Source organism: Oryx dammah, unplaced genomic scaffold (assembly GCF_014754425.2).
Source record: "Oryx dammah isolate SB20612 unplaced genomic scaffold, SCBI_Odam_1.1 HiC_scaffold_18, whole genome shotgun sequence".
Taxonomy (NCBI): Eukaryota; Metazoa; Chordata; class Mammalia; order Artiodactyla; family Bovidae; genus Oryx; species Oryx dammah.
This window is the reverse complement of record NW_024070202.1, coordinates 6,454,590-6,468,679: the sequence shown is the minus strand read 5'-3', so window position 1 is coordinate 6,468,679 and position 14,090 is coordinate 6,454,590. Positions and strand designations below refer to the sequence as shown.

At 39.2% G+C, this 14,090-nt stretch overlaps 1 protein-coding gene across 1 annotated transcript in view; it reads right to left on the bottom strand.

The window, feature by feature from the left end:
• Window positions 1-14,090, bottom strand: part of LOC120877833 (zona pellucida binding protein) — a 131,035-nt gene that overhangs the window by 94,481 nt on the left and 22,464 nt on the right. Inside the window, exon 4 of the mRNA XM_040260236.1 lies at window positions 10,785-10,934. Within this exon, the coding sequence (XP_040116170.1) occupies window positions 10,785-10,934 (150 nt within the window). The remainder of the gene's footprint in view (window positions 1-10,784; window positions 10,935-14,090) is intronic.

Genomic DNA, 14,090 nt, shown 5'->3' with positions numbered 1-14,090 from the left:
CTAGAGAGCCCGTGCCCCACAACTAGAGAGCCCGTGCCCCACAACTAAAGAGCCCATGCCCCACAAATAGAGAGCCCATGCCCCACAACTAGGAGCCCATGCCCCACAACCAGAGAGCCCACACACGACAATTAGAGAGCCCACACACCACAAATAGAGTCCATGCTACACAACTAGAGAGCCCACACACCACAAATAGAGTCTATTCCCCATAACCAGAGAGCCCACACACCACAACTAGAGAGCCCACACCCCACAAAAGAGAGCCCAACCGGGGCCTCAAAGAGCATAATCTCCATCCACCTGTTGGGCTACAGCTCCCCCTCTGAAGGGTGACAGGGACTTGTCACAAGCCATGTAGATTCAAGCAGCCCCTTAGGTGGTAGGTCACACTGCCTGCAGGATCTGGCAGAGACCAGTTCTCTGGCTGTGAAGGAGCCCACAAGGCCAAGGGCCCTTGATCTTTTGCTTTCCTCTATCGTTCCATCTCTTTGAACTTGAGAAGCTCCACAAGATGACCACCGGATATTCAAATAAAGACTGTGTCACACACAACTGACAACTTACTTGGGTGAGTTTCCCCTGTGGCTCCTCTCCTCCTTGCTCATCCTTCATCCCAGCCCCAGTTCCAGGATGCTGGAACTACAAGAGGGCCCAAACTGGGGAATTCCCTGAATCCTCCTCCAGATTTGTAGCCTGGCCCTCCCCGAATGCTTTTGGGGCTTACAGCATCATTGCACCCCCAAGGGAATGTTGTGGACAAGCACTTCCCTCCAGAGGGCTGCAGGTCCTCCCTGCTAGGAAGCTTGCAGCTGTGCACCTTCCTAGTCCCACTCAGTCTTCTTCCTTATTTCAACCCCATCATCAATTGTCATACCAAGCCAGGTGTCATGCTCCCTCTTAAGGGTCACATCTGGTGGAGTGCCCAGACACCCTTGAACAGAAGTGTGGGTGAGCACTTATCTCGTGGAGGTCACAGGCAGACTTTACCAACCCCTGAGAGGAGGTAGTGGGCTTACAAATGTCTCTTGGGAAGCATCATGACTGTACACCTTCCCTCCCGTCCTAGATATCTCTTATACCCTCCTTCTCTCTTGACCTCTTGGACTATCTATTGATCCCTGCACCTGCTTGCTGGCTTTGCCGGCAGATTGGGTTTTGCCTCTTTTAATTCTATGAAGAGGTAGCTCTTCTCTGTCCTCCACTACCTCCCAGAGTTTGCTCAATTGGTAGGAGATTAAGCAAACTCTGGGAGATAGTGCAGGTCATAGAAGCCTGGCATGCTACCATCCATGACGTTGCAAAGAGTGGACATGACTTACTGACTCAGCAACAACAGCCCTCCTCAACATCACATGGACCACATCCTAAGGAGAGATACCCTTCAGCTCTATTTGTTTCTTTCAGTGATAAAGGTGATCTGTTCAGTTGGCTCAGGGAGGTCTCCTCCTTCTGTCTCTAAAGGATCTAGGCCCTGGGATTCTGGTTGCTTCTTCCCCCACTGCCTTTTATTCCTTTTCTTAACTAATCCTATGGGCCTCCTCAGGCTAACCAATGTGGCAGATTTCAGGCGTTCACAGGGACCCCACTGTTGACACTGGGAGAATGCCAGGACAAATAACTACCATCTGACAAGGATCAATCAGACCCCTGTCTTATCCAAATATCCCAACAAAAAATGGGGGCAACTACAAGCATCCTGAAAGACTCCCTGCTAGGATGTATATTAGTTAACTGGAGAAAATTTAGACAGGATGGTTTAAGAAAAAGAAATTAATTTTCTTTTGCAATACTGCATGATCCCAATACATACTAGGAAACCAAGAGATTTGGCAAAAAAAAAAAAAATTGGGTGACTGAATTACAATACCATCTTGCAGCTGGGCCTATTTTGTAAAAGGAAAGGAAAATGGTGGGGGGAGTAAGTCCCATCCATCCAAAGGTCCATGACCCTACTCCAAAATCCAGGTCTAAAGAACTCCAGCCAGGTATGCCTGGTTCACATCCCTTCAAAGTAACTTCTTCCCCTTCAGGAGCTTGATATTTCAGATGATCCCCTTACAAGTTCACCTCCTTGAGATCCACAGCTGGGAAATCCTACTCACCCAATTCTGAGTGGGGACAGTCATCTGGACCATTTATCTGTAACTCCCATCTGGGGACCTGGAAACCCTGATTCTGTTGCCGCTAAGTCACTTCAGTCGTGTCCAACTCTGTGCGACCCCATAGATGGCAGCCCACCAGGCTCTCCAGTCCCTGGGATTCTCCAGGCAAGAACACTGGAGTGGGTTGCCATTTCCTTCCCTAATGCATGAAAGTGAAAAAGTGAAAGTGAAACCCTAGACCCCCACAAATCAGCTCATGGATTTGGCCTTTGTGGTATTTAACAATAGAGTTGAAAAGGCAAAAAGGATTCAAAAGTTAACAGCACAATTACCAGAGGCAGCCCTAACCCCTGCACCACCTCAGGGTTACCCACCCTTGTGAAAAGCCATGGTGAGGACAAGAACCAAGAAGCCTGGATCAGAGTCACTGCTTCACTGAGAAAATATCTGCTGTTTTAAGTGTGGCCAATAGGGTCACTGGAAAAACAAATGCTGCCTGTATGGGAAAAGTCTACCAGGACTCTGCTTGATATGAAAATGAGAAGATCACTGGAAGAAGAATTGCCTTCAGTCCCAAAAGGGACCTGGGGCTACCAAACCAATGATGGTAAGAGGACCAAAGACTGATGGAGCCCAGGACTTTCCCTGGCTCCCAAAGGATACCTGGTCATTTCTCCAGAGGAACCTCTGATAATCTTTGATGTAGCAGGTAGGCAAGTCATTTTCTGACTAAATATGGGGGCAGCCTACTGTGTGCTAACTGATGTCCCTGGACCCTTCTCTTCTCAATGTTATTACAGGGATTGACAGAAAGCCCAAACCAAGTAATCCACCCCTCCCCTCAACTGCTTGCTAGAAGGCTTTACCTTTGCCCATCCATTTCTGCTCACATCCAAGTGCCCTATCTGCTTGTCGGGAAGGGACTTGCTCACTAAATTCCAGAAAACAGCCCAAGCTGGAGATCCTTCTGGAGATGGCAGCCACCAGGACAAACAATTGGTCTTGGCCAGAGGAATCTAACATAGTCTCAAACTAGAGGAGATCACCATTCCATCCTGTCAGATACAAATGACACCTGCCAAGAGCACTTCCAGTGAGCAACAAGGGCGTCTGCCATCTGCCTCTGAGGAGACTGAACCCTGTGCTGCGGCTGCTGACCTTCAACACCCCTGGAGGAGTACAGGGTGCAGTGAGGTACTCTGTGCTCCAGGCAATCTGGTGGGACAGCTCTTTAGATAGATATTTTCAGGAACTGACCTCATGATCCCAATCTTTGCATCTCTTCATACCTAGAAAAGCACTAAATCCCTTCATGAGGACATCAGCACCTCATGACTAGCAGAAAATCTCTTATAAATTGAGTGCTTAATTGTACTGAACTCCCCCTTCACCAAAATTTTATATATTGACCCTCCCCCACTGCCTCTTGGGAGCAGTCTCTCAGAGCTATTTGAGGTGCTACCTCCTGGGATGCTATCCTCATTTTGCCCCAAATAAAACTTCACTACTCTCTAGTTGCACACCTCTTTCAGTTGACAAGCCCATCTAAACTGTAAAACTATGGGTGGCTGAACTGGTTCACAGTGCTAGAACTAAAGGTGGTTTTCTTCCCTGCACCCAGACTCCCATGATCTATTTGCCTTTGAATGGACAAACCCAGACACTGTCGTGTCATGAATGGTTCCACCTGTGTGCTTACAGAATTCAAGCAGAGGGTGCCAATGGGAGAGGCTGTAGGCAAGCCTCCTCAGATCAAAGGTCTGAACACGAATGTGCATGCACACTCGTGTCCAACTCTGCAACACTACGGGCTGTAGCCCACCTGGCTCTTCTGTCCATGGGATTTTCCAGGCAAGAATTCTGGCATGGTTGCCACTTCCACCTCTAGGGGATCCTCCCAACTCGGGGATCAAACCCCCATCTCCTGTGTCTCCTGCATTGCAGGCAGAAGATTCTTTACTACTTGAGCCACACAGGAAGCTTCTTAAAGCCAGGGAGGATACCCAAAAGTGTTTGAAAATAGAGTACCAAAATGGGAGGCCACTGATCCAACTAAGCTAACCATGTGTACATGTGTTGCTCAGTCGCTCAGTTGTGTCCAACTCTTTGCAGCCCCATGGATTGTAGCCTGCCAGGCTTCTCTATCCATGGGATTCTCAAGGTAAGAATACCACCCTGGGTAGTCATTCCCTTCTCCAGGGGATCTTCCTGGAGAGAAATTTCAAAGAGGCCTTCTCCCGTAACCTACAGGAGGGAAAGTAAAACATTCCAACATGGGTAAATGGGTATAATAGTCCTTCAGTATCACTGAGAAGCCACCCAATCCTTTTTAAAAGGGGAATAAACAAAAACAAAAAATACTTTCCTTGTTTTACAAATCTAGTCTTTACAGGACCAGAGGTGTAGCTCCAAAAATAATTCAAAACCCACCAATATGTTTAGCACTCCCAAAACCTTCCCCATCTATCTTAAGAGGCTTGTAAGTACTAAACAAAGGGGAAACAAAGTTATCCTAGGAGGGATTTGCTTGTGCCTTTGAGATGCAAATATTCTACCTGGTTTTTCTCTAGAAACCTTTCTCTATGATATCTTTTTAAAATGCAAATTTTGAAAAAGAGAGCAAATAATTTGGAACTTGTCAAGGAAAAATAAAAACTTTGAGCATCTTTTCCCTAAAGACTAGTGAAACAGATTTAGCCATCTAGAGAAGTGAGCTTGATTTGTCACATCTGCTAGAAATCCAAATTTAAACCAAACTCTTTTGCAGACAGATGGGTTTTACATTGCTGTAACTGATTCATGGCTGAAATTTTGGATGAGGAACTATGAGGCCTCTGTGTTTGTGTGTTAATTCAAAAAAAAAGCTATATTTAATTGACTTAAGGGAAATTAAGTGCTTATATAAATACTCACATATAAAGTAATGTGGCCAGAATGAATTTCAGGTTTAAGTCATCTGGAAAGTATTCAGTACCAAACTGACATCTGGTACTGAAGGTAGCTTAAGCTTGTTGGTTTGATTAATATAGACATAATACGTCTCAGGAGTCATCAATGTTAAGCATAATATTTTTGTTGTACCTAGGTTTACTAGAATTTGATCTCTTGAAAATCTGTCAGCAAGAAAAGTAATTTGGTGTGGAAAAATCTTTTAGGGAAAGTAAGATATGTTTTCAGTAAAAGAAGGCATGAGAATTTATGAAAAAGTATTGAAAACATTATGCACGATCAGGATTTTCTAAGATTGGATTGAATTTAGTTGGGTAAATTGATTATGTTGGGAGCAAGCTAAGGTAAGGCTTGGATTAATTTTTTCTTTCTGTTTAGAAAATAAAGTTTTCTTTGAATGTCATTTCTGATAACAGATTATGTCAGGTTCTTTGCTTTTAAGTGATTCTCTGTTTACTTTTGTTATTTCTTGTAACTCTGATTAAGAAATAAGTATTCTCACAGTGACTGATGATTTTTGACAAAGTGTTTTAAAACTTTTTTCACAAACTTCCCAATACCAAATTTTAATCAAAGTGGATAAAACTAATTAGATTTTCAAATTTTCTTGAATTTTCAAGAGTGAAAGAATATGACCTCAGTCAATAATTTGAATCTACACAAAAAACAAGGTACACGAGTAAATTATATAATTATAAAGACAGAATAAGGACTTATTTCTACTTTTCCTCTTTACTGATTTAAAAAGCAATTGTATAAAAGAATTTGTGTATGATGTTATCACTGGGACCAAACATAAATACAGATTTTCCAATAGAAACAAAAAGGAAGTAGGTAGAAGCAAGGCTGTACTAGCTTAAGATATGATTACAGATAGAAGCTTGGAAAAATAGGAACAATTTAAGAAAATTAAAAATTATAAACAAGAAGATTAATGCAAAAAAGTCTGTAAGTATACACTTGTTCTAATTTCACCTTCTCTGAGATATATAAAATTATACAAAATAATAAATATAGAAATGTTAGTTTTGCAACATTTCCAGATATAATATTTATAATATACCACAGAAAGCATGGAAAAGGAATGCATCTACATGAGTTTAAGGTTTCTATATCTCACTAGAATTACGTTATCAAGCTGATTCTGATAGGTTAAGATATATGTGGTAAGCTCTAGAGAAATCAATAAGGAAATGACTTAAAATATATAGAGTAAATATCACTAAAGTAATTAAAATGCTACATTAGAAAATATTCACTTAATTCACAAGATGTAATGTGAGAGTTAAGACTGTGAAGAAAGCTGAGTGCTGAAGAATTGATGCTTTTGAACTGTGGTATTGGAGAAGACTCTTGTGAGTCCCTTGGACTACAAGGAGATCCAACCAGTCCATTCTGAAGATCAGTCCTGGGTGTTCTTTGGAAGGAATGATGCTAAAGCTGAAACTTTGGCCACTTCATGCGAAGAGTTGACTCATTGGAAAAGACCCTGATGCTAGGAGGGACTGGGGGCAGGAAGAGGAGGGGACGACAGAGGATGAGATGGCTGGATGGGATCACCAACTCGATGCACATGAGTTTGGGTGGTTGAACTCCGGGAGATGGTGATGGACAGGGAGGCCTGGCATGCTGCAGTTCATGGGGTCACAAAGAGTCGGACATGACTAATGAACTGAACTGAACTGAATGAGAAATAGAGCAACACGCAAGACAGGGAAATATAAAGTAAAATGATAAAGTATACCCAATTGTATAAATAACATTAAATGTGAATGAATTAAATTATATAATCAAAAGGCAGAGACTGAGAATCTGGATTTAAAAAGTAATAAACTTAGTGTCTACATGAGACACGCATTAGATACAAAGATACAAATAGACTGAAAGTGATGGGGTGGAAAATAATACACCATATATACAGCAATCACAAGAAAGTAGGAATGGCTATTCTACTGTCAAGCAGAGTAAACTTTAAAACAAACAAAAAATGCTACCATAGATAAAGGGCAACATATTTTTATGATTAAAAAAGACAACCTATCAGGAAGAGAGAAAAATATAAACACACACATCTAAGAACAAAGCACTAAAATGAGGCATTAAAAAAATGATAGCAAAAAAAAGTGATAGAAATAATCAAAGAAATGAACAATTCAAAATATTGGAGAATTCAATAGCTCACTTATAATAATAAACAACTATGCAGAAATCAACAAGGACACACAACACTTAAATAATGCCCAAACCTAATATACATAAATGATATCTACAGAACTTTCCATCTAGCGGCTGTAGAATATACATTCTTCCCAAGCGCTCATGGCACATTCTCAGGATAGAAACTATTTTAAGGGACAAATCAAAATAAATTTTAAATGACTGAATTAATACAAATTATTTTCTTTGACTACAATATAATAAAATTAGAGTAATAGAAAAAAAAATATGAAAAATTCACAAATGTGTAGAAATTAAAGAACATAATTCTAAGTAGCCAATGTGTCAAAGAAGAAATCAAAAGGGAAGTTAGAAAAAAAAATTTGAAGGACTTTCCTGGTGGTCCCATGGTTAAGAATCAAACTGCCAATACAGGAACACACATTTGATCCCTAGTCTGGTAAGACTCCACATGCTGCAGGGCAACTAAGCCCATGTGCCACAACTACTGAGATCAAGCCCTAGAACCAATGTTCTGCAACAAGAGAAGCCACTGCAATGAGAAGCCCACCCACTGCACCTGGAAACTAGCCCCCACTCCCCACAACTAGCGAAAGCCCATGCACAGCAATGAAGATCCAGCATAGCCAAAAATAAATTTAAAAATCTAAAAAGAATGCCTTGAAAAAAGAAGTAATATATGTGTTTTGCTCTTACTATAATTATACATAAAAACACAGCATTACCTGGCACATAATACATGCTCAGTAAATATTAGCTATAATTTTCCTTACTATAAATTAGCATTCATTTTAAGCGCTGTTACCTTTCTTAGCTTATGTGAATATACCCTTATGAGAGATTCCAAAGTATAGCTGCTATAGACTATATAAACTACATAAACTACATAAAATAACATATCTACATCATCAGTTCAGCTCAGTCGCTCAGTCGTGTCTGACTCTTTCCGACCCCATGGACAGCAGCATGCCAGGCCTCCCTGTCCATCAATTCCCAGAATTTGTTCAAACTCATGTCTATCAAGTCAGTGATGCCATCCAACCATCTCATCCTCTGTCATCCCCTTCTCATGCCTTTTAATCTTTCTCACCATCAGGGTCTTTTCCAGTGAGTTAGTTCTTTGCATCAGGTGGCCAAAGTATCGGAGCTTCAGCTTCAGCATCAGTCCTTCCAATGAATATTCAGGACTGATTTCCTTCAGGATTGACTGGTTTGATCTCCTTGCAGTCCAAGGGACTCTCAAGAGTCTTCTCCAACATCACAGTTCAAAAGCATCAGTTCTTTGTCGCTTAACTTTCTTCGTGGTCTAACTCTCACATCCATACATGACTACTGGAAAAACCATAGCTTCGATTAGATGGACCTTTGTTGGCAAAGTAATGGCTACGCTTTTTAATATGCTATCTAGTTTGGTCATAACTTTTCTTCCAAGGAGCAAACATCTTTCAATTTCATGGCTGCAATCACCATCTGCAGTGATTTTGGAGCCCAAGAAAATAAAGTCAGTCATTGTTTCCACTGTTTCCCCATCTATTTCCCATGAAGTGATGGGACCAGATGCCATGATCTTAGTTTTCTGAATATTGAGTTTCAAGCCAACTTTTCACTCTCCTCTTTCACTTTCATCAAGAAGCTCTTCAGTTCTTCTTTACTTTCTGCAATAAGGGTGGTGTCATCTGCATATCTGAGGTTATTGATATTTCTCCCAGCAATCTTGATTCCAGTTTGTGCTTCATCTAGTCCAGCGTTTCTCATGATGTACTCTGCATATAAGTTAAATAAGCAGGGTGACAATATACAGCCTTGACGTACTCCTTTTCCTATTTGGAACCAGTCTGTTGTTCCATGTCCAATTGTAACTGTTGCTTCCTGACCTGCACACAGATTTCTGAAGAGGCAGGTTAGGTGGTCTGGTATTCCTATCTCTTAAATAATTTTCCACAGTTTGTTGTGATCTACACAGTCAAAGACTTTGGCATAATCAATAAAACACAAATAAAGGCTTTGGCGTAATCAATAAAGCAGAAATAGATGCTTTTCTGGAACTCTCTTGTTTTTTCTATGAACCAACGGATGTTAAGCAATTGATCTCTGGTTCCTCTGCCTTTTTTAAATCCAGCTTGAACATCTGGACGTTCACAATTCATGTACTGTTGAAGCCTGGCTTGGAGAATTTTGAATATTGCCTTGCAAGCGTGTGATATGAGTGCAATTATGCAACAGTTTGAACATTCTTTGGCATTGCCCTTCTTTGGGACTGGAATGAACACTCACCTTTTCCAGTCCTGTGGCCACTGCTGAGTTTTCCAAACTTGCTGCCATATTGAGTATAGCACTTTAACAGCATCATCTTTTAGGATTTGAAATAGCTCAACTGGAGCTATATCAAGTCTATATCTTATATTATAGAAAAAAACTATAACAAAATGAAGTGTGACTGATTATAAAGTTTAAACAAATTATTTGCCTAACAAAGTTAATACAATTTCTCATGAAAATTATGTCTTTCTTTGGATATATGGGATAGTGTTTTTTAGTGACCAAAAATGATCAAGAAACTATTAATAATTCAGCCATTTGTTCTATATCCCAGCTGTGAAAACAGTGGTACATCAGTTTCCTACTACTTCCAATGGTATATTAACTTCTTAAGCTACATAAATAGTCATTTAAAATAACACAAATATATTATCTTACAGTTTCAGAGATCAGAAGTTCAACGTGAGTCTTACAAGACTGAAATCAAGGTACATTCACTTTGGAAGCTCCATGGGGTTCCCACTTCTCTGCCACCTCCAGGATCTAGAGATCTGCTGCCTCCTTGGCTTGCAGCTCCTCCCTCTAGCCTCTCATTTCATCATATTTTCTTTTTTCTGCCTTTGGCCTTCTTGCATTCCTCTTTAAGGACTCTTGTGACTGCCCAGGGCCAGTCCAAGTAATTAAGGATGTTCTCTCATCTCAAGATCTTCACTTAATTGTACCTATAAAACCTGCTACTGTATGGTAACAGGTTTAGAAACTCTGAAGGTAAGACAAGGGCATCTTTGAGGACCATGACTCTTGTCTCCATATGTAGGTCCCACCAATGAGACGGAACCTCCATTCAGGCTGTTCCCCTGGCCACTCCACTACTAATTCAGCTGTTGGTCTCAGATATCAGTAGATCCAACTGTTTTCACAAAAGGGTTTTACACACAGTGGCAACTCATGTTTTTGTTCAGGAGAATGGCAGTGAACCATCAAAAATGATACTAAGAATTTAAAAGCAGAACAGACTACAGTATCACCCTCATACTCTGAAAACATGACTTCTCTACCATCCTGTTTTTAGTCACTGTCTTAAATTGATCTGTAAAAGTCAACATTCTCCTGAAGATAAAAGATCTTCCCTTACCACTAACTCCTTCCAAAGCACTTTGCAAAATACAACCAGGCATAAATTTTTCTTTAAGACTAAAAATAAACAAAATCCCTTTAAAACAAACTTGTTAAAATATGTAAATATTTGAAAACATTAAGAAATGTTAAACTAGAACTAAAACCTCTTCTTACCATATACAACATATTTCAGTTGGAGATTTTTAATGACTTCTTCCACAGTAGGTTTATACTCCAGAAAACATGTGTAAACACCACTCATGCTTTCCTCAAAGTTCTGGAATACAAGGCTTCCTGTGGAGGTGATTTGTGCAGTGCTGTTTTCTAATAGAATAAGAAGATACAGTGGTCAGTGGCTTAAATAACATGAGACTGAGATAAAATAACAAGCTATTTTCTAAACAGAGAAAAACTATCCAAATTTACCTGCTATACATTAAAGAAGTCGAGGGAACACAGTCATTGTGTCTGGTGTTTCTTGACAGTAGGTGCCAAGATGTTACCGAGTGTCAGAATTTCACTAATCAGAGTTCATGAAGTGTGTAGCTGCCCAAGTATTAAGAGGCTAAAAATCACACATACATGATGTGCTCCTAATCTGCCTGCTGCATTGAGACCGCATAATCAACATTCATAAACATATCAAATAGTACATATTTATATATACTGTCAAATAACTATATCTATATATATGCATATAAATATTTTATAGATGAGTTATGTTCTCAGTAAGCATACAAACTATATATTAAAGGGATGAAACACCATATCCAGAACAAAGATTTAACTCAATATAACCACTGACAACTAGGGATTGGTTGTCATTACACAGGTACTAGGCAAAAGTTGGATTACAACTCTAAGGGTTGCCCAAGAAAGAAAATATAGGTTGGATAACTTCATGCCCAGAGTCACAATCAGAACTGCTATGCTAGAAGTCAGAACTGGATGTAAGATCTCTTGCAACTTCAACATTACTTAAAAGTAGCAAATGGGAGAAAGCCATATAATGTGATGGAAAAGAAGCCTGATTTAAAAGGATTAAAACTTGGATTTGAGGTGTACCTTTCTCACAAACTGTAACTAAGGGATAATCACTTAATCTTTTTGAAGTCTAGCTCCTTCATTTGTACAACAAAGAATCATAAAATATGATAATATATCTCATAGAATTGTTTTTATATAACAAATACAAGGAATGCTAAAGTACTTGAAAAAGCTATAAGTCATTAAGCAATTAAAGGTTGTTATTTTGAAAGTTCATAACCATGGTTCTGCAATAGAAAAATTATTAGACATTAAAACTCACTTACTTAATAATTTAATAAACCATTCATAAGAATTGAAAATATTATCTCAGTAAATAATTGCTCATCATTTTCTATTTTAAGAAAATAATTTATTGCCCGTAACTGTCAAATTGAAATTTATTTTGAAGCAATTACTTCAAAATAAGACAAAAAAATTAGTTATTATTAAGCAATTTTCATCATTAATTTTTCACTAACAATTTGTTTGGTTTCTAGACATGCAAAGCCCTGTTTCAGACATTGAAGGAGAAATGAATAGATGGATACACCTGCCCTCAAGTGCTTTACATAGAGCATTATGCCTTGAGAACTCCCATTTCTATATCCGGGATGAAGCTGAAAAATGTGACATAAATTTAGAATGCATTTCTATTGTATTGCCTATTTCTTCATGAATATCTTTTAATGAAAGAGTATATATTTATCATAACATATTGTCTCTTTTTTGGAACAGGTAAGTTTTTCAAGTGCCTGATACACTGTATTTCAGCAAAGACTGATACATCATATCATATGATAAAAGGTGCCCACAAGTTGTAAAGAAATTTTAGAATAATATGTCATCAATGAGGCTATGTATTCCCTGGCATTAATTTGAAACAGAAATTTCCCAAAACAGAAGCATCAATTCAAAAATGTATTTATATATATAAGTGCCTACTACAACATTAAATATAATAACAACCAGAAAATCTAGTATCATACAATTTGTAAGAAAATACTCTCCAGCTATATTCTTACTTTAAAACATTTAAAAGTCGCACACTTTGAAGAAATGCCCAGATGATATCACAGCCAGGAGAAGAATCCACTTAACAAATACCACTTACCAAACTGACTTTTAAATAACTAAGTTTAAATGGGATGCCAAGTCACAACACAATAACATATCACTATAAGAACTCATATAACAACAGTCAATAAATAATTGAACTAAACTCTGTACTTCTCTCTCTAGAATTCAGCTTGATCATCTAAAACTTTAGAGTTGGATTCAATTTCTAGAAACCCATGCCTCAGAGCTCTCTAAAATAACATGGCAGCATTTAAGCACAATTTCATTTTAGCTTACTCTTTCAAAAAATAGGTTTATACTTTTCCTTTCTGCTCAGATACGGAGAGTGAATATAAGAGCATCAATATCATATAACAATAAGGGAAAAGACAGAAAAGTGTCAATCAATGAACTCTCTTGAATCTATCAAACCCCTCAGGCAGGTAGGGCCACCAATCACCTGAAATCTAGGAATGTACAGTGCCTACAAAGAGAGCCTGAACCCAGCATTTGCTTCAAAACTGGCTGAAAGGCTTCAGTGAATTGCTAAAAGCCAAGTGCTAACTAGCAATCAGTGAACTAAAATGGACTGGAATGGGTGAATTTAACTCAGATGACCATTATATCTACTACTGCGGGAAGGAATCCCTTAGAAGAAATGGAGTAGCCATCATGGTCCGAAATGCAGTACTTGGATGCAGTTTTAAAAATGACAGAATGATCTGTTCATTTCCATGGCAAACCATTCAATATCACAGTTATCCAAGCCTACACCTCAACCAGTAACGCTGAAGAAGCTGAAGTTGAATGGTTCTATGAAGACCTACAAGACCTTTTAGAACTAACACCCAAAAAAGATGTCCTTTTCATTATAGGAGACTGGAATGCAAAAGTAGGAAGTCAAGAAACACCTGGAGTAACAGGTAAATTTGGCCTTGGAGTACAGAATGAAGCAGGGCAAAGGCTAACACAGTTTTGCAAGAGAACGCACTGGTCATAGCAAAAACCCTCTTCCAAAATAGAAGAGAAGACTCTACACATGGACATCACCATATGGTCAACACCAAAATCAGACTGATTATATTCTTTGCAGCCAAAGATGGAGAAGCTCTATACAGTCAGCAAAAACAAGACCCGGAGCTGACTGTGGCTCAGATCATGAACTCCTTATTGCCAAATTCAGACTTAAATTGAAGAAAGTAGAGAAAACCACTAGACCACTCAGGTATGACCTAAATCAAATTCCTTATGATTATACAGTGGAAGTGAGAAATAGATTTAAGGGACTAGAATAGATTTAAGGGACTAGATCTGATAGAGTGACTGATGAATTATGGACGGAGGTTCATGACATTGTACAGGAGACAGGGATCAAGACCATCCCCATGGAAAAGA